At 41.8% G+C, this 19,566-nt stretch overlaps 2 protein-coding genes across 6 annotated transcripts in view; one reads left to right on the top strand and one right to left on the bottom strand.

Moving 5' to 3' along the window:
* RSPH14 (radial spoke head 14 homolog) overlaps positions 1–19,566 on the bottom strand; it is a 276,628-nt gene that overhangs the window by 177,897 nt on the left and 79,165 nt on the right. The gene's annotated exons all lie outside the window — the stretch shown is intronic.
* GNAZ (G protein subunit alpha z) overlaps positions 1–19,566 on the top strand; it is a 116,808-nt gene that overhangs the window by 96,728 nt on the left and 514 nt on the right. For both annotated transcript variants that reach the window (XM_085860545.1, XM_085860544.1), the window contains one exon: positions 18,614–19,566. This exon is cut by the window's right edge and continues 514 nt beyond it. In XM_085860545.1, coding sequence (XP_085716671.1) covers positions 18,614–18,958 — 345 coding nt within the window. In that variant the 3' untranslated portion in view covers positions 18,959–19,566. The remainder of the gene's footprint in view (positions 1–18,613) is intronic.

The raw sequence follows: 19,566 nt of genomic DNA, 5'->3' as shown, positions 1-19,566 counted from the left end.
GGATCACGGAATAAACCACCTATTTCACGTGAATTTTTTTTTCCCCACAGTGTGACAAGTTAATTGTAAAATGTGTAAGTTTGTGCTGAGTATAAGATACATTTGTAAAAGTCATTCTGAGTAAAAAATATTTTTTTATTTATGAATTCATTTAAGGTTCTTCTCTCGTTCCAAGGAAATTATTGCTAGCCAAAGGTTTTTCCAAAAATTGCATTTGGGTCCGTTTGTCTGTCTGTCTGTTTGTTTGTCTGCATAGAACGAGTGTTTTTCTCTGCAATCGCTTGTTGGATTGAGATGAAATTTTTACCATAGGAGTGACTACTTATGTAGAATATCACAAAGATAATTATGACATCATAGGTCATGTGGTGTGGCAGCCATGTTGGAAAAAAGGAAAAACTTTGGACCTCTGTGTAATGTATCAGTTCTGTAGTTTAAGCTAATGCATACATACATGGGTGCACCGGGGCGTGGTTAAGGAGGGTCACGTGACGGGCCCAAGTTCCGATGCTGTGCTGTGCTATGTTGTGCCCATGTCGGGATTAAACCTGTGGTTCCCACTTCAGTCTTCGTCTTGGATCGAGAACAATGACACTGCAAATGTCCCCGCTTACCACAGTTTCCACAGGTATAATTCCTGTACCGGCATTGGAAAGTTTGATGATTACCACCACAACGCCAACAAGTTACCCCAACCTTCCGGGTAGATTCAGAAATGTCAGGAGGTGGAGGTGAATTTGGTGGCTTGATAAAACACTTTTTCTTGTAGCCAAAGGTTACCTTGTTAACCGATGGGTCCTGCAAGATAACTTTTGACTTGTTAGAGATCACACGCAGGCTCTCAGCAGTTTGCACACATGCAGTGGCTATTTCCATAACTTTAGCCAAATTGGGGTCGAATTCAGAAAGGAATTTCTGCAGAATTGAGTCATCATTGATGCCTATTATAAAGAAATCATGAAACATCTCTTCGAGTTTATCTGCAAACTCACAATGTTCGGCAAGTCGGCATAAATCAGCCACAAACTCGGATGCTAACTGACCATCTTGACAACGGTGGGTGTAAAATCTATATTTCGAGACAATGTTACCTGGTTTAGGGAGATAATGTCTTTTCACGAGATTGATGAGCTCTTCATAGGAATTATCAGAAGGTTTGGCTGGGGCAAGAAGATCTTTGATGAGGCTATACGTCGGGGCACCGCATACGGTCAGTAATACAGCTCGCCGCCTTTCAGCGTCCTCATCGGTGTACATTTTGTTTGCCATGAAGTACTGCTTCAGATGATCGGTATAGTCTTCCCAATCATCCCCCACTGCATATTCACGCAATATGCCGATGCACGAAGAAATGGTCGTCACCACTGTAATGTATTCACTGAACAGGGACGAAGACTCTGAAGTGGGAACAATAGGTTTAATCCCGACACGGGCACAACACAGCACAGCACAGCATTGGAACTTGGGCGGGTCACGTGATTCTCCTTCACCACGCCCCGGTGCACCCACGTATGTATGCATTAGCAGAAACTACAGTACTGACACATTATCAATAGAGAGTCTATCCTTCCAGATGAGATTCCAATGAATCTGTATTACTCCAAAACTCTGGTTGTACATGACACTCTGTATCTCCAAAACCGCACAAAGCAAAAAATTGAAACTTGGCACATGACATGCACTCCACATGGGGGATAGGTGTGATTATTTTAGGCCTGGTTGGACTTTGTCCGAAAGGGGGCTTTATGGATTTGGTCTTGTTTTGTGTTTGTGTGTGCGTGTGTGCGTCCGCAACCATATCTCGGGCATGTATGGACCAATTTTATTTGTACTTGGCACAAAGACAACACATGCTGGTATACATATGCACGTCATTTTTACCGACATCAGACCCAAGATGGCCTGCTGGTGGCCATTTTAGTTGTAAAATAACCCAGTGTTGAACACGTCCTCAACCATTTCTTGGGAATGTATTTACCGATCTTGTTCGAACTTGGTACACAGATAAGGAATAAAGATGTGCATGTGAGCATCATTTTTATTTTTTCAAGATCAGATCCAAGATGGCCGACTGGCAGCCATTTTAGATGTAGAAAAAGTCGATGTTGAACACGTCATCAACCATTTCTCAGAAATGCATTTACCAATGTGGTTCAAACTTGGCACACAGATAATGAATGATGGCTTACATATGTACATTGTTTCTTTTTTTTTTAGATCAAATCCAAGATGTCCGATTGGTGGCCATTTTGTTTCTAAAACATGTCCTTAACCATTTCTCCAACATGCACGGTCTGATTTTGTTCAAACTTAGCAAAAGCACAGTACACAATGGCATACAGATGCACCTCACTTTATTTTGCAATCTCATCAAAGATGGCTGACTGGAAGACTGGCGGCCATTTTTGTTGTAAAAATCCTGATGGTGACCACATCCTCAACCATTTCTAAAATATGCATTTGCCGATGTTGTTCAAACTTGGCACACAGATAAAGAATGATGGCTTACATATGCACATCATTTTTTGGACATCAGATCCAATATGGTTGAAATGGTGGCCATTTTGTTGTTAAAAAAAAACACCCGGTGTCGAACACACCCGACACAGGCGGGGTCAAATCGCAGACACAGCAAGGGGGCGAGACCGGCGAAGAGACGGTAGAAGACAGAAAGACCACCGACCTGCCTGTGGTTATAGAGTGAGAGGCCCAAAGACTCAGCCTCATCGCGGGAGATGCCAATGATCCGAAATGCCTTGGTTTCCACAGCGTGAAGCCGAGAAAGGTGGGAGGCAGGAGCACCAGCCCAGAGAGGAGAGCAGTACTCCATCAGGCTACGGATGAGAGCTTTGTACATGGTCAGGAGCTCAGGTGGGCCGAGGAAGGACTTTGCACGATGGAGGATTCCCAGTCGGCGACTGGATTTGGAGGCCGGGTTGGAAATGTGGCTTTCCCAGGAAAGATCATGGCAGATAGTGAGACCCAGAAGCTTGAAAGAAAGGACTTCTTCCAGAGGATTGTTGAGAAAGTGGATTGGGGGGTTTGCCAAACGGTCCCTTCGGAGAGACATAGTGAGATTGTGAGATTTGTCCGGATTGAAAGACATGTTCCACGTATTGGACCAGTTTGTGATTGTACCCAGATCTGCAGTGAGCGAAGAAGCTGCTGCTTGCCGGTCTGAGGGATGACAGATGGTACGGCAGAGGGTGGAGTAATCAGCGAAGAGATAGAGGATTTTCCAGGGAGTCGGAGAGATTGTTGATGAAAACAAGAAAAAGAACAGGGCCCAGAACATTGCCTTGAGGAACTCCAGCCTGGGCAGGAAGAGGGGATGAAAGAACTCAATTTAGGGCCACACGTTGACTGCGACAGAAGAGTAAGTCTGTGAGCCATGACTGGAGATGGCCATGGATACCATTGGAAGAAAGTTTGGTGAGCAGGGCAGGATGCCAGACCGTGTCAAAAGCATGCGATATGTCTAAGGATATGGCTCTGATTTCATGTCTGGCATTGAGGACCTCCATCCATTGTTGGGAGAGCAGAAGTAACATATCCAGGATCGAGTGATCTGGTCTGAAACCAAATTGATGATTGGAAATCAGGCCATTGGAAAAGAGGAAGGATTTAATGTCTGAAGCGATGATGGATTCCATAAACTTGCGGATGTTTGGGAGAAGGCTGATTGGTCTGCAGTTGCAGGGATTTGTTTTTGCACCTTTTTATGAAGGGCAGTAATATTTGCTGATTTCCAAGAAGATGGCAGATGACCTTGAGCAAATGAGAGGGTGAATAGAACAGAGAAAGGGTGAGCAAGAGCAGTAGAGCAGGTTTTTAGGACACCTGGGCTGATGCCGTCTGGACTGGTTGCAGAATCTGAGTCGAGGTTTGACAGCAAGCTCTCCACCTTGTCAGAAGAAAAGGACACAGAGTGCAGGGACAGCTGGGTGTGACTGGGTCAGTTGGGTACAGAAAGCGATGGGTTTTGAACACAAGATTTCGATGGAAACACTGAGTTCAGGCATTCAGCCTTTGCAGGTGCGGTATCAGCAGTGCGGCCGGTTGAGGTAAGGGAGGGGATGGAGGGGGAACATACACCAGAAATGGATTTGATTAGATGCCACCAGGATTTGGAGGAGGGAGAGAGGTTTGAGAGCTCAGACTTGAGCTTCGAAAGATGTTTTCTGGCTGTCCTGAGAGTAGATACACACTTGTTCCGAGCTTCATGGAAGGAACTGAGATTACCTTCAGTTGGGTTTGCTTTCCATGAGGCAAAGGCAAGTTGATTCAGGACAACTGCCTCACCACAAGCTTCAGTAAACATCGGCGGGAGGAAGGGTGGGACAACTGAAGACAAGAGGGGATAAATCTGTGCATGAGGGAGAGCAAGTTTCTTTGAAAGAATTCCTAGGATGAGTTGATGTTGGAGAAAGTAGCGATGGGAGACCAGTCTGGAAGTTTGATGGCTGTTTGGAGATCCTCCCAGTCGGCTTGAGTGAAATGCCAGACTCGACGGCACTGAGGGGGTTCTCTGATAACAGCCAGAGAGATGTCCACTTTGACAAGCACGTAGTCAGAAGAACCGATTGGAGCGGAGAAAGAACAGCAGATATTTTCAGGGAAATTTGTCAAAATCAGATCCAGAAGAGATGGAGTACCATTGCTTGAGATCCGGGTCGGGAAATTGACCGATTGAGTCAGTCCTAATGAGTCGCAGAAAGCTTTTGCTGAAGTGCCATGACAGGTGAGAGAGGTACCCACACCTCGCCAACTGGCATGATGACAATTGAAGTCGCCACATATGAGGAAGAGAGAGTTTGGATGAGAAGATAGAAGTTGGTCCATGTTTTCAGATGGTGAGGTGTTGATGGAGTCATCACTGTTCGGTGGACGGTACAGTACACATATAAACACGAGGTTGGAGTTGAGGGCAGGCCGTAGCCAGAGGTATTTCTGGGGGTGTGGGGGAGTGAGGGCAGTGCATGCAAAGTGAGGAGTAGTCTTTGATGAAGAGAGCAACTCCTCCACCAGGACGAGGCTCAAGTCTGTCATACCGGAGAAGGGAGTAACAAGGGAAAGATACTTGGGAGTCAGAGACGTCTTGAGGGAGGAAAGCTTCTGTTAGGCAGATTATGTCTAGTTTGTCAATGGCAACCTGCAAGGAAAGATCTGTAAGGTTGGAGCGAAGGCCCCGGATATTTGAGGTCCACACTGTTAATGAAGAGGGAGGGGAGGAGGCCTTGGGTGCAGGGGGTGTGAGGGGAAGGGGTGGTAGGACAAGGGAGGAGGGGGGGAGGAAAGGAGAGTTGTGAATGAGCGTGGGGGATTGCAGAATAGCTTGGGGGGCGGATGATGAGGAGAAAAGGCTCTGTGGTGCTGGGGGAGAGGGGTGGCAAGAGAGGGGGCAGAAGGCAGTTGAGGATTTGAGGAGGTGGAGTGATGGCATGGAGGTGAGAGGGAAGGGGAAGGAGGCAGCTTTGTGGATAAGAGGGGGGGCAACTTTGAGAAGGGTGAGTGAGGGGGGTAAATGGTGGGAGAAGGGTGAGTGGGGAGAGTTGAGGGAGAAAGGGTGAGGGGGGGAGTTTTTGAGAAAGGTGAGAGGGAGGCTTGGAGGGAGAAGAGTGTGATGGTTGCTTTGAGAGGGAGGGTTGAGTTGGCACTGAAGTTAGTAAAAAATAATGATTCATTGAAAGCGAACATTCATAGCAAACTGGGATTTAATTTTTTTTAGGTCAGAAATGCCTAAAAATGAAGACATTTCTTGATGGATGCAATAAGGGCGAATTAAGAGAATGGAGAGAAGAAACGTTGTAACAGTTGAATTTTTAGGCAAGGTATGAGGGAAAGGTCGAATTGAGAGCAGTCTGTTGAAATTGGAGAAGAGTAGTGCATTATGATACAGTAAAGAGTACCACATGTGTGAAAGAGGAAGATGAAGCATTATAAGAGATAGTTTTTTTTATTATTATTATTATTATTTGAGAGAGTTTTCATCAGATTAGGTAATGGAAATGTGGAAAATATCGTGAGGTGAATGGTGAATTTGGATCGGTAAATGCAGGGGGTGTAAACAGATCACGTGGTTACGGGAGAAGCACGTGGCTGTGGGAGGTGTATCGTCAAAAGTGAAATTTATTTATTTATTTTAAATAAGGATTGCATTACATTTGGAAAAGGAAAGGTTCAAGTAAAATCGTGGAGGTGTATGGTGAATTTATAACGGTAAACGCAGAGTGAAGCTGCTGGGTCGATGAAAATATCAGGAAGAGGGTGGAGAGAGACACGTGGTTACAGGAGGTGTGTAGATCGAAAGGATCCAGGAAAATTATTAATTTTGATGTATTTTTGAAGGATAGGTAAAATTCGGGAATGAAAGGTTGTAGGAAGAAATCGTGAAGGTAATGGCGAGAGAGGGTCAGCTCAAGTAGAATAAAGATGGTGTGCTGGCGGAAGTAGGAAGAAGATGAAGAAGAGGAGGCAGAAGAAGGATCGGGACTCATGGGTATGCAAAGAGAAAGGTAGTTTTTTTGCTTCGTTTTGTTTTATTTTGTTTTGGATGTAACGCAAGAAACAGAGTGTTTAGTTGGAAGGGATTGGTACGTTGGGAAAGTGTGGAAAATAGGAATTGAAGGTAAAAGGGAGAAAATACAAATATAAACCATTGTACACCAAGAGAGGAAGGATTGGTAGGCCTCAAGCAAACCGGTAAGACAAGGTCGACGAAAACCCACAAAATAAAACGATTTTTGAAACAAAACCGAACTAGGAACACACAGTAACATGTAGGTGAGAAAATAAACAGTTAAAACGGGACAGATAACGACCGGAAACTTAACTTTGAGATCGTCAGCAGAGAGCCCTGAAAGACCCTGCCGTCGCTCCAAACCCAGAACCGGAAGAACTAAAATTGCCACCAGTCGGCCATATTTAATTGCATCGCAAAACAAAATGAGGTGCATCTGTATACCACCATTTATTGTCTTTGTGCCAAGTACGAATAAAATCGGGTCACACATGTCCGAGATATGGTTGCAGATGCACACATGCACACATGCACAGACATGAAAATCGAGACCAAATCCATAAGCCCCCATTTCAGAATAAGTCCAACTGGGGCTAATAAACGTCTTGGAACAGGTTTGTTGTCCCATCAAAGCAGGACAAGATGGTACCCGGTCATCACTGCCAGCAGCTATAAAGTGGCAATTCTATTTATGTCGAATATGAATTATGTAACGCACCAGTACACAAACGCCACACCAAATACACCACTTAAATCTAAACAAACACCACACAAAACAAGTCATGGTGAGGATCTGCAATCTCTGATTGCTCTTTTTCTTGTTTGTTTGTTTGTTTGTTTGTTTGTTTGTCCACAAAAAAGTGAGTTTGCTTTTTCTCTGCAACCGCTAATCGGATTGACACAAAATTTTCACCATATGAGCGACTACTCATGCAGATTGTTTTACTGATAATTATGACATCATAAGTTTTATGGTTTCACAGCCATGTTGGACTTACCCTAAAACCTTTAAAAACACCCTCCAGAACAGCTGGACAGAGTAAGGGGAAACATCACACACATGTTCCCCAACCCTTAGAGATACCAGGGTGTTCACGAATAATTGATAGGTCACATGATCTGGCAGCCATATTGGATTGAATGAAAATATTTTTAAGAATTTTCTCTTGAACCACTTCATCGATCGATATGTAACTCCTCAATTATGATCTAATAGTGATGGGGAATATATGTTAGAAAATTTCAACCTGATAGGACACGTGGTCTGGCAGTCAGAATTGTTTAATTTTTTTGAATCTGGGTTCCTCATGATTTGTTTTTTTTGAATAACGCTCACTTGGCTGTGCCTGGAGGGGTTTGAGGGTGGAGAAGTTACACCTGAAACCTCAATCCTATCCAGGTTCCTCCTGATGACTTTGTCTTTGCTTTTTGCTTGTTTGGATTCCTTCTGATTACTCCAATGCAGGACTGTCCCTATTTGGTCTTCCATTTGATTTGAATTGAATTTATTTTAATCCCATTCTGAATTACTTTGAGTAATAATAAACGTCATGGGTCAGGATCAAGTGTCCGATCAAAGCGGGGTTGCATCAAAGCGGGACGTCTTGGTACCCGGTCATCACTGCCAACAGTTATAAAGTTGCAGTTCTAGTTATGTCTATTATTAATTACATAACACACCAGGACACAAACACCACACAAAACAAGTGCTGGTGAGGGTCTGCAATCTCTGATTGCCCCTTTTCTTGTTTTTAATGTGGAGATAAAGAATGAAGTTGTTTGTCGACTTGCAAGTTGAACACAACCCCCAATGCCCCCCAAGGAGAGTGCAGCTGCAGATGAATTTTCTACAAAAAATTCCCTTCGTAAAGAGCCTTCGAGGAATGAAAATATGATAACAATTCATGGTTTTCTGCATTAATGATACTTCAAGAGAGGGATGGGGAGTCAGTGAAGTTTGTAAGCCCTCTTGTGTCCTTGACAACACAAGGATAATAATTACATGTAATTACATTTATTAAGTGTCAGAACGGAATTTATAGGTTTGGAATAAAAGTGTCCAATAGAAAACATATATATATATATATATATATATATATATATATATATATATATATATATATATATATATATATATATATATATATATATAATTTTCCTGTAGGTTTGGATTCATTTGAAGCAACGTTTACTTCATGTTTTTTTCTCCTTGAGGAGTGTTTTACATGTTCAGTATGGGACAGACAGATAGATGCATTAGCCTATTATATATATTTATATTGTATATGTATATAAAATATATAAATATCTGCCTCCACCCCTCCCCCACCCCCCTCTCTCTCTCTCCCTCTCCCCCCCCCGATCTCCCCCCAAACCACTCTCCCCTCTTGTCTCCAATCCCTACCCCCCCTCCTTTCCATGTGGCCAGGAAGACCTTACAAAGGGGTCCCATATAGTATGCACACATCACATTGCTCGAAGTCCCTCAAGATGTTCCACATTAAATCAAAAGAAATCCAGGGAAGAGACAGATATTGAAAACCCAAGGTGACAGGTCTGAACCCCTGTCCACACAGCTGAGATAAGCTTTCAAATATAGTATGCATTCATGTAACAAAACATCAGCAGGGACCTGTTCATTTTTTTCCAGATTTCTCCAAATTTCATTCAGAACACCTCGAGGGACCTCTAAAAATGCAAACACAACTCAAACAGACCTTATGAACACCCTCGATGGAACAGCTCCAAAAGCGACATCTATTTAGTTATTTATTTTAAATGCCTTTGTTTGAGTAAAAAAGTCAAAATGTTTCCGATTTTTCTCTGGATTTGTTTTTGTAGTCGAGTCTTAAACTTCATCAGCGATAGTCAAAAATATATCACAAGAATAAATCTTGGTATAGCCCAAAAAAGTTTAGCTTTGTGAGGCCTCAAAGCACAGGAAATTTTTGAACATGAATACAATCAGAACCTGAGACCCCCAAAACACTCTATTTACCTTATTCGTCTCAGGACACACTCGTTTATCCAAATATCCACACGTACACCCAATCACTTAACCAGAGCACCGACTGAGAACCACCAAGGAATGAAATTAATGGCGGATATTTGATTTTGAAGCCCTTCCCTGAACGGACAGATAATCTGGCGAAGAATTGTGTGTGCATGTGTGTGTTTAGCACAATGAGCACTCTTGCCTCCCTCCACCCCCCCCCGCCCCCGCCAGATCTCCAATAGATGTAAGTCCTGTGCATGCACATTCCAAGAAAGCGTCACCTCCAACCCGGAGGCATCGGTCCGGCCACTCATGTCAAAAGATATAGATTTTATGGTCACCATTGGTTAATCATCAAATGGAGCTATCTACCTGTATTTCGGGCTTCTTTACCTTTGTCAATTTCTTGGTAAGATTGGATTTTAAATGACTGTGGTCATCACAGGTCTGATATTTATATGGCATTGCCTTGCTGACGGGGGTTTTCCTCTTGGGAGCCATGGTGAAACTTCACTCAGTTCAATAATAACCGAAAACAAAGGAATGATTTACATCCGTCGCTGGTTTACAAATGCATGTGAGAAGTCAACTAAATGTGCAAAGTCGAAAGTGTGAACAACAATAACCTTTCTCCATTGCTTTATGCTTCGGCATCATTATTAAGGGTGCTGAGAAACAAGAAAAGGCTCGTGGTGTGAGAATCACCACAACTCAGCTCAGCTCAAATACCATGATTGGTCGAAATTAAATCCCACGATAACTAAGTTGGTCAAAACCAGTGAAAAAAAATACGTGCAATAGTTTGTTATTTTAAACTGTCAAATTAATGGATGGTGTCATTAAATGCAGTAAATCAGTGAAGGGTAGAGTTGACCAACATTCTGATTAATGATGAAAACATACCTCTGGGTAGAGCAAAAACCAGCTGGTTTTTGGGCACTTACACCCCGTTTGTTCAGGAACCTCATGATTAGCATCGATATATGAAAGGAACTAAGTTTCTCGTGTCCATAAAGCTTCATTTGGAGGTTATATTTTCACCCCAGTCTGTCTGTTTGTCTGTGAACAGGATATTTCAAATCGTTGTGGACACATTGGAATGAAATTTGTCGGTTGGTTCTGTGACAAGGATGAAACGATTAGATTTTGGTGAAGATCCAGATCCGGATGCTCGAAATCTTTGAATAATCCTTTACTATTGAGCCATAGGGCCATAAACAATATAGACCATAATATCTCAAGAAGCTATGGACGGATCCAGATGAAACCTTGTGGACAGGTTGTATTTATGACAAGGACGAAGGAATTTGATTTTGAATCACAAAATTAAATACTGTGATACTTCTCAAAGCAAGAAAAAAAAACAAAATATCAGTTAAAAAGTTCATGAAAGAAGTTCACCGACAATAACGACCACACCCACGAAAACAAGAATTACGTGTTATAAAAAGCCTTTTTCAGGTGTTTCACTTCATTATGCATCGTCATTGAAACTCATAGATAGATATTCAATATGTTTGTGAAGTACAACATGCTGTTTTTTAATGAAACCCCTCAGCAAAGCGATTGGAGGCATGCTTATCATTTTTAAAACTCTATAACTCCACCTTAAAAACTAAATGTATTGAATGAATCACAATATAATGGGCAAAAGCCTGCAACTTCCAACACATTTTTCTCTGAACATATTCTGTTCATACTTCCGAAATCTTCACATTATGCATTCCATGTATTTATGCAGGTGATAGCGCATTCAAAAAAATCGAATATAGATAGAATTTTCAAAGAGGGAATCGATGACGTCACAATCAGCAGTGTTTGGCGGTAAACCGACGGCCGGGTCCCAGACGACGTGCTTTACTTAACTAAGTCCATGAGTTCAGGACGTTTGTTCAACTCAGCATTTACGACTTTTATCCTGACATGTTGTTAATCTGTTGATGGAGGTAATATAGAAACAATGAATATGTCAAATCGTTTGTGTTACTCATTCGGCACTACATGTCAAGGCCAACAATCTAAAGCGACCGGTCTCAAACACTAGCATGGACACCCAGACACGCCACCATTATGAACTGAGCTGTTGAATGCGGCACAAAACATTCAAAGAAACTACCGTAACCAAGTATTATGATCCGTCCTGTCCCCCATACCCATCGTCGTGGGGGTGGGGAGGATATATATTTTTTTACCCTGGGTACTATCGACATGAATGCAAAACTTGGTGGAGGTTGGAGCAGCCCTTTTTCTCTGACTTTTCAAATGTACACACGCGCACGTGCACACACACACACACACACACACACACACACACACACACACACACACACACACACACACACACACACACACACACACACACACACTCCTTATTAGCCCCCTTCCGGTTTCACCAGAGAAGATTGTAGGTTTGCTCTCTGTCTGTCTGTCTGTCTGTCTGTCTGTCTGTCTGTCTGTCTGTGGTTTTTCAGACTCCCCCCCCCCATTCCCTTTAACATATTCAACTGAAACTTGGTACATGGATTTACTATGATAAGTTACAGAACAAGTTCGAGTTTCATGGCATTTCATCAATTTTTCAGAGTTTTGCCCTTTTTAGACTTAGAAAATATCACACGTTATACATGGGTCAGTGTTCAGCTGTCCTGACTCCACCCCAGTAATTTACACCCAGTGGCTGGACAGCTGTCCTGACTCCATCCCAATAGAATCATGCGTCCCTATGGAGCAGCACAGACCGGTCGGTCTCAGGCCTTTGGCCTGGGTGTTAGTCGTGGCCCAGTGCAATTGGAATGATCCCAGGTATATAACCACAATATATTATATATGTACATAAGCTGTACACATGGTTTTGCTTCATGTATGTACATCGGGTTATTATTATTATAATTATTTTCAGCACCGAACACACCGTTACACACCGCCCAAATAAACGAACATTCATTTGAACCGCTGGGTGACGTGTATTGCAAAGCAATTCTCACTCTTGTTTAATACAGTAGGATTCTTCAAGTTTTCAAGTAGGATTTCAAGAGTTCATGGTTTTCAGGAATGGGAATTTTCACAAACAGTCCGTAGGTTGAAGTTGCTCACAGGTACATGACAATTTGATGTTCGTACTCGTTAAACCAAACTTATTTTGCCTAAACTCCTTCAGACATTGCAATTCTAAATACAAGGTTTAATTCACCCATCAATCGTTATTGTGTGACTACGTCCTTAAAACATAAAACAAACGAAAAGCTCAGCTATTTCCTTAAAAGGGAGCATGGTGGGGTTCTTTCAAACCAGGCTTTTAAGAACATAAACAAACGAAGTAATTATGAAAATAGACGCAGAGTGGCTCGAGCTAAGTTTGAACCTTGCAGTGGGTGAATCAAGCCAAAGACATCAAACCAAGATGTGTATAATATTTACAGGCAGAACAAGCACTGCACTGCAAACATATCCTTTTATTGTGGTATTGTGGTGCCATCATGGACAGGTCTACAGTTTCCACATATATGGTACTGTACTTACAAAGATGTCTGTGGAAAAACAATTTAACCCTTTGTGAACTGTTGCATGTTTTTTTGAACAATCATTGCTTTTCATGACTCAGGTCATTTGAATTTTGGCATTGGTAGTTGGCCAAAGCCCTATTCTTTGTGGAGGTTGTCAAGAAGTCTCGAATTTCCAAACTAATAGCACCCACTCCTTCCAGGAGCAGTCTGGGAGAGAAGTGTGCAAAGGGAAGGGAAGGAGGGAGGGGGATTAATTACCTCCGCCACCGAAGGTGAAGGAGGTTATGTTTTCACCCCTTTCTGTCTGTCTGTTTGTTACTTACGAAATCTAAAGATTTCGTAAGTATATTGATGACTTCCGTCCTCTGTTTGTGTGTTTGTTTGTGTGTGTGTTTGTGTGTGTTTTTTTAGACACGATAACTCGAGAACGGAAGAAGCTACCAATGTCAAAGTACACCACGTGATTCAGGAGGGTGGTGGCTCGCGCTGATTAGATTTTGGTCAAAATCGGTCAAAGGTCAAGGTCATAGTGAGGTCAAACATTCGATTTTTGATGGCTTGGTACAGAATCATCGTAGAAACTTCTGGTTTGCGTCGCTACCTTCTCGAGAGACAGCTTTTATTAGACAAGGTCAGAGGTCAAGTTGACGATTTCGTAAGTACCAGTCTATGACTGCTTGTTTGTCTGTTTGTTTGTCTGTGTACAGGATATCTCAAAAAGTTGTGGAAGGATCCGGATGAAATTTTGTGGACAGATTGGGTGTGTGACAAGGACGAGCTGATTAGATTTTGGTGAAAATCTGGATCTGGATCTGACTATTAGACTTTTTAAGTGATTATTCACCATTGAGAAATCGGGATAAAAATGATATATAGCACGATATCTCAAAAAGTTGTGGACGGATTCGGATGAATATTGGTGGACATGTCGAGTGTGTTGCAAGGACTAATTCTTTCAATTTTTGTGAGGATCCGAATCCGGATCTGGATATGAGAATTATTTAATTTTTAAAGTGATTCTTCACCATTGAGAAAAAGGGCCAAAAACAATATAGTACTGTATGGCATGATATTTAAAAAATGTAATGTGCCCAATATGTTCACGTGGATCAGGTATTACGTGGTGGAGGTATATGCTCTCCAGAGTGCCCTTATAATTTTTTCAGTGATTCTTCACCATTGAGGGCTAAACCGATATATAGCACAATATATTATCAAAAAGTTGTGGACGGATTCGGATGAAACTTGGTGGACAGGTTGGCTGTGTGACCATGACGAATTGGTTCGATTTTGGTGAAGATCTGAATCCGAAGATCTGTCTTGAAGCCCTGGAGAGAGTCTGGATTTTCGGAGTTTCACCAAAGTGTGTTACTGGCAGACCACATTTGCCTTGCAGAAACCTGGAGGGGGGACACAGCATGTAAAGGTCAGAATGTGAAAGACCAGAGAGGAGACAATGGAATCCAAAGAGAACAACAGACATCGGTTCAGAGACTGAGCTTCATCGTGGGAGATTCCAATGATCTTGAAAGACTTGGTTTCCATTGCAACAAGCTGATCAAGGTGTGAGGCAAGGGCGCCAGCCCAGATGGGAAAGCAGTACTCCTTCAGGCTGTAGATGATGGCCTTGTTGGAAGATAAAGTTTCAGTGTGCAAGGAAAGACTTTGTACGAAGGAGGATTGCCCAGTCGGTGACTGGCTTTGGAGGCCAACTTGTATACGTGTAGGCAAAGAAATTTCTTGGCTGATAGTAAAGCCCAAAAAGTTTGAGTGACTGAGGATTGTCTTCTTCAAGAGGATTGTCAAGGAAGTGGATTGGAGGGTTTGTTTGTCAGACTGCAGCAAACATAATTGAGGCATTCGGCCTTCAAATGAGCAGTCAACTGTGATGCCATTTAAAGTCAAATGGATGGAGGGAAAGGGAGACTTATGAAGGTGCCGCCAAGTTTTCGAGGAGGGAGACGAGTTTGAAAGTTAAATCATGAGGTTGGTCAGATGTTGTATGCTGGCTCTCCTGAGAGTGAACACACACTTGTTGAGGACCTTGTGTTCATAATTTGAGGTTGCCTTCGGTCAGATTTTCCTTCCAGTAAGAGAAGACAAGTTGTTTCAAGGCAAGTACTTGTTGTACCATGGGCAGGAAAATTGGCATGTTAGCTAAAGACAAGATGGGATGATATGAGATTTCTACTTTAAGCCAAAGACCGGTGCAGATTTCAAGAAAACTTGAAATGTTTATTGAGCAATAAAAGCCCAAAGAGGTGAAAAATAAATGCATCTTGGTGCAAGTCATGCTGGTGTTTATTAAAGGTTTTCCTGGAACCGAGGATATTTTGCTGCTAGATTGAATTGGCGCAAGTTAATAAACCTCAATTCTCATGAATGCTTTTCAACCTCAATTTGCGATCGTGCTGAAGATGTTTATTAACCTTGCGCTGGAGTAAGTGACATAATGGGAAGATAAACGTCATGTCTGCTCGATGTGTGCTTTGCATTTTACATTTTAAGATATTCACGACACACTAATGAATTGTTTTTTGAGGAATAACTGAATGATTGTGTATCCGAGGAAGGTGTCTTGCGCTGAGGACATTCATTCATTCATGAATTTTCATCAAATATCATGAATGATATTTTGTCAATCGATTATTTTTGCTATTTTAGGACGTCCACCAACGGCTTTGTTTGACCGAATTATCCCCACAGATTAATTCCAATCGGGATAACCCATGTGGATAACTCAGCGGATAAAAGCTGAATTACACGTTATCTCCATGGCCAGCAGTTAATTCCCAGTTGGATTGACTGTATAACTCAATTGTATCTGTAATGCAATGACTCCACCTGAGAAAATGAGTTATTATTACTGGAATAAGACAAGGGAAACACCAATTACACAATCTCAGAGCAGAAAATTGCAAAATCTTTTTTTTTTTTAAACCTGCAAAATTTTACCCTGCTATTGATCCCATATAGCATACATCTTGTCCATATTGCATAAGAACAAACAGAATATACTTCTCAGCTTTTCTTCGCTCAAATACCATGATTCAAGCCTTAAGGCACTACCATACGCGTTTTCTACTCACAACTACAAATGATATCACATAAATCGAATTGGGTATCATATAGGTCATTATTTTGATAATCTGATACTATCAGGCCAGTGGTGCTGAACCTGGAAAATCAAAAGAAGGTTATTCATGCTTTAAGGGTAGTTGATGTTATTATACTTGCACCAATTGCAATCATAAGGTGCCTTGATTTCCATATGAGATGAGCTTAAGAGTACTTATTAATTACCTCTGTCAGCGAAGGTGGACAGAGATTATGTTTTCACACCTGCCTGTTTGTCTTTGAGCAGGATATCTCAAAAATTGACAGATTCGGATGAAACTTGGTGAACAGGTTGGGTGTGTGACAATGACGAATTGATTCAATTTTGGTGAAGATCCACATCTGAGAATTCTTAAAGTGATTTTTCACCATTGGGAGAGAAACTATGTGAAGAATATTTCATCCAGTTGCAGATGGATAATGACAAAACTTGGTGGATTATTTGGGTAGGAGATGAGCACAAGCCATTAAATTTTGATTAAGTTTTTGGATCCAGATCCGGCTGATCAGTGAGATACCAAACGTAAACTGTTCAGTCTGGCAGGGGTATGCACTCAACTGAGTGCCGTTCTGGTTTTATAGAAAATTCCTTCTTCCTGAAGCTATTTTCTGGACGTGACTTGTGCGGTGGAGATTCATTACAACAATTTTTTGAACTTACTTGTTCATTAAAAGTTACCAGACTCGATGGCATTATGGATAGAATGTCTGCTCTGAGTCTGAGAGGTTGAATGTTCTATTCTGAACCTATGCTGCTTTACTTTACTTTACCAAAAACTTTAAAGATGGCATATGCTACTTCCTTGCTTGATGCTCAGTATTTGGGGATAGAGCACAGATAAATACCGTTGGTTGGCGTCCATTTGGGTAGGAGTGGGGGTGAGGGGAGAATTCTCCTTTGTCTCACTGATGGAGCGAAAAGTGACGTCAAAAATGGAATCACAAGAAAGGTGATTAACCAAACCCAGAGTGCCCCGCTGAGTTAGTTCACTTTCCCCAGGTCACTGGCTGTGTGTGTCAAGTCGGGTCGTGTGTCTTGTGTCTGTCTGCATGTGTATGATGCATGCTTTGTGTGACAGCTCTTCCATGAGCCTTAGACCCTGTAGGAAAAAAGGTGTTTTTTTTTTTTTTACATATTTTGACCTCTATCTGCTTATTCCACCCAAATTCCCACTTGGCTGATTTTCTTTCTCTACAAATAAGTACTTTATTTTGGATTTAGTGGTAGTTTTTTGTTTTATTCAACACCTTCATCCATCCATCCATCGATTGGGACCATACTCTGTGCAGAGCGTTGGTGCTGCCTAAGCAGTCTCCTTGGCTACTGGACACAATCCTGGACAGGTCGCCACTCCGACACAGGACAAATGACCTTCGTCCCCCTCACAAAATGAATGGCAAATGCCCTGTGCCTGTGCCCCGGCTTATTAATGTACTCATTTTGACGCAGATAAATCATATTATTTTGCTTGCTTGTGTCACTCCTGGCTTATACACATAACAAAATGATCTCGCGGAAAACCATTTTTAAATTGAAAAGTTCTGCTTTGTATATCCCCACATTATTTTAGAAACTTGTTCCCTGGTGCGATGGTGTGTTTGTCTTATTAAACTCTGAGCATCTGTTTTGTATGTATGAGTATAATATTGAGCGATCCAATTCCATCGCCTGGATTACCATGTCATACAATAGTCTGGATTTAACTGTTGTGCACTGCATTATTTGCTAAAATGCAAATATCCATATGGCCTGGCTTTAGCTACTAGAATTATTCATCAGAATATTCATAATTACTTTTTCTTTTTAATCCCTTCAACAGCCCACTGTCAGCAATGCTCCCTCAGGTAAATGTTGGCGAACATCATGCCTTGGTCGTCTCTGATGGCCTTCATGCAAAAGAAAAAAAGACTTTTGAGTAGATAATTGCTCTTAGTTGGTGGCAATGCTGAAAGCTTGCATGCCACAACATTTTAATTAAACAGCTAAAAATATGTTTTGTGTTGCTTGCACTTTGAGCTTTGTGTGGCCTGCATTCTCGTTATCAGTTCCAGTTGGAAATTGTTGGGCAGTTTGTGGTTTCAGCCATCCACGAGTGCAAAACATTTTGGTGGATATTATGGTTTGAGTTTAACTGTTTCTCATAAAGGAGAAGATGGTGTCATCAATTATATCATGTATTACCCAAGTCATACTAAAATGGCCCTGGGATGAGTACATGATTTAAATGTGACGTGGATACAGCGCAGGTATGATGAGCCAAACAGCCAATTTGTATGGTTGTTTTTTTTCACGTGTTGCAAGTGCTGTATTAAATGCTACACATTCTTAGCTGTGCAGTAAGTTTCAAGTTCAATTTGAATGTTGAGCAAATTGTTTTTGTTGCCAATTGTAACCCCTCAAGCAGTTGATCCAATAGCCGACAAAATGCTGTTCGTGACTAATGTGTACACGTTCTAATATCATATTTTTCTTTACAGAGCCGAATGGCTGAGAGTCTGCGCCTATTCGACTCGATCTGCAACAACAACTGGTTTGTGCACACGTCTCTCATACTGTTCCTCAACAAGAAGGATCTGTTAGCCGAAAAAATCCGGCGCATTCCCCTTACGACGTGTTTCCCAGAGTACCCAGGACAAAACACATATGAAGAGGCAGCTGTTTACATCCAGCGGCAGTTTGAGGAACTCAATAGAAACAAGGAGACAAAAGAGATATATTCGCACTTTACTTGCGCCACAGATACAAGTAACATCCAGTTTGTGTTTGATGCCGTGACCGACGTCATCATTCAGAACAATCTCAAGTACATTGGGCTTTGTTGAGTGATGTGGTCATTTTGCAAACTATGCTGCACGAGCTTGCTCAACTCCGTATTAGAACATATGAACCAACAGCCATGTTGCAACCTCTGTAGAAGTGCAGGATGCAGAAAACGTTTCTTTAACTTCTGGCTTTCATGCTGTGAAGGGCCACAATGCCAGATCCTCCACCCTTTTGTGCTTCATGTGCTGCTAGTGTGGCCTCATCTCAAGCCAATCAACAGCTTGAGGCACCGGTGGGCCTAATTACTTCGTGAATGTGGTTGCGCTGATTTAGTGTTGCTCCATTTTCTTTTCTGCATGATTTTGAATCTCTCTACTGCAGGTAACAAAGGCACCTGTTCAACACCAAGCAAGAAGGCACCATTTGAATGGTATTGTACCAGAAGACCAATTGCCATAATTGACAGAATAAACATAAATGTACTCCTTTTAATTTTGGGACTTACACCAAAGGAAGCATTGCTGATGTGCACAAAATGTCTCTGGACAAAAACAACAACAAACTCAAAATACTTTTTTTTTTACATGTAAAGAAACAGTTTGGTTGCCGTAACATAATGTAGAATTGCCTTTTGAGAATAAGTTTGCTTTTGTTTTGACATTTATAT

This window comes from Eptatretus burgeri, chromosome 16 (genome assembly GCF_056783735.1).
Source record: "Eptatretus burgeri isolate ZD-2024b chromosome 16, Ebu_testis_v1, whole genome shotgun sequence".
NCBI lineage: Eukaryota > Metazoa > Chordata > Myxini > Myxiniformes > Myxinidae > Eptatretus > Eptatretus burgeri.
Note: the sequence above shows the minus strand (reverse complement) of the source record. Positions and strands in the feature narration are given on the sequence as shown.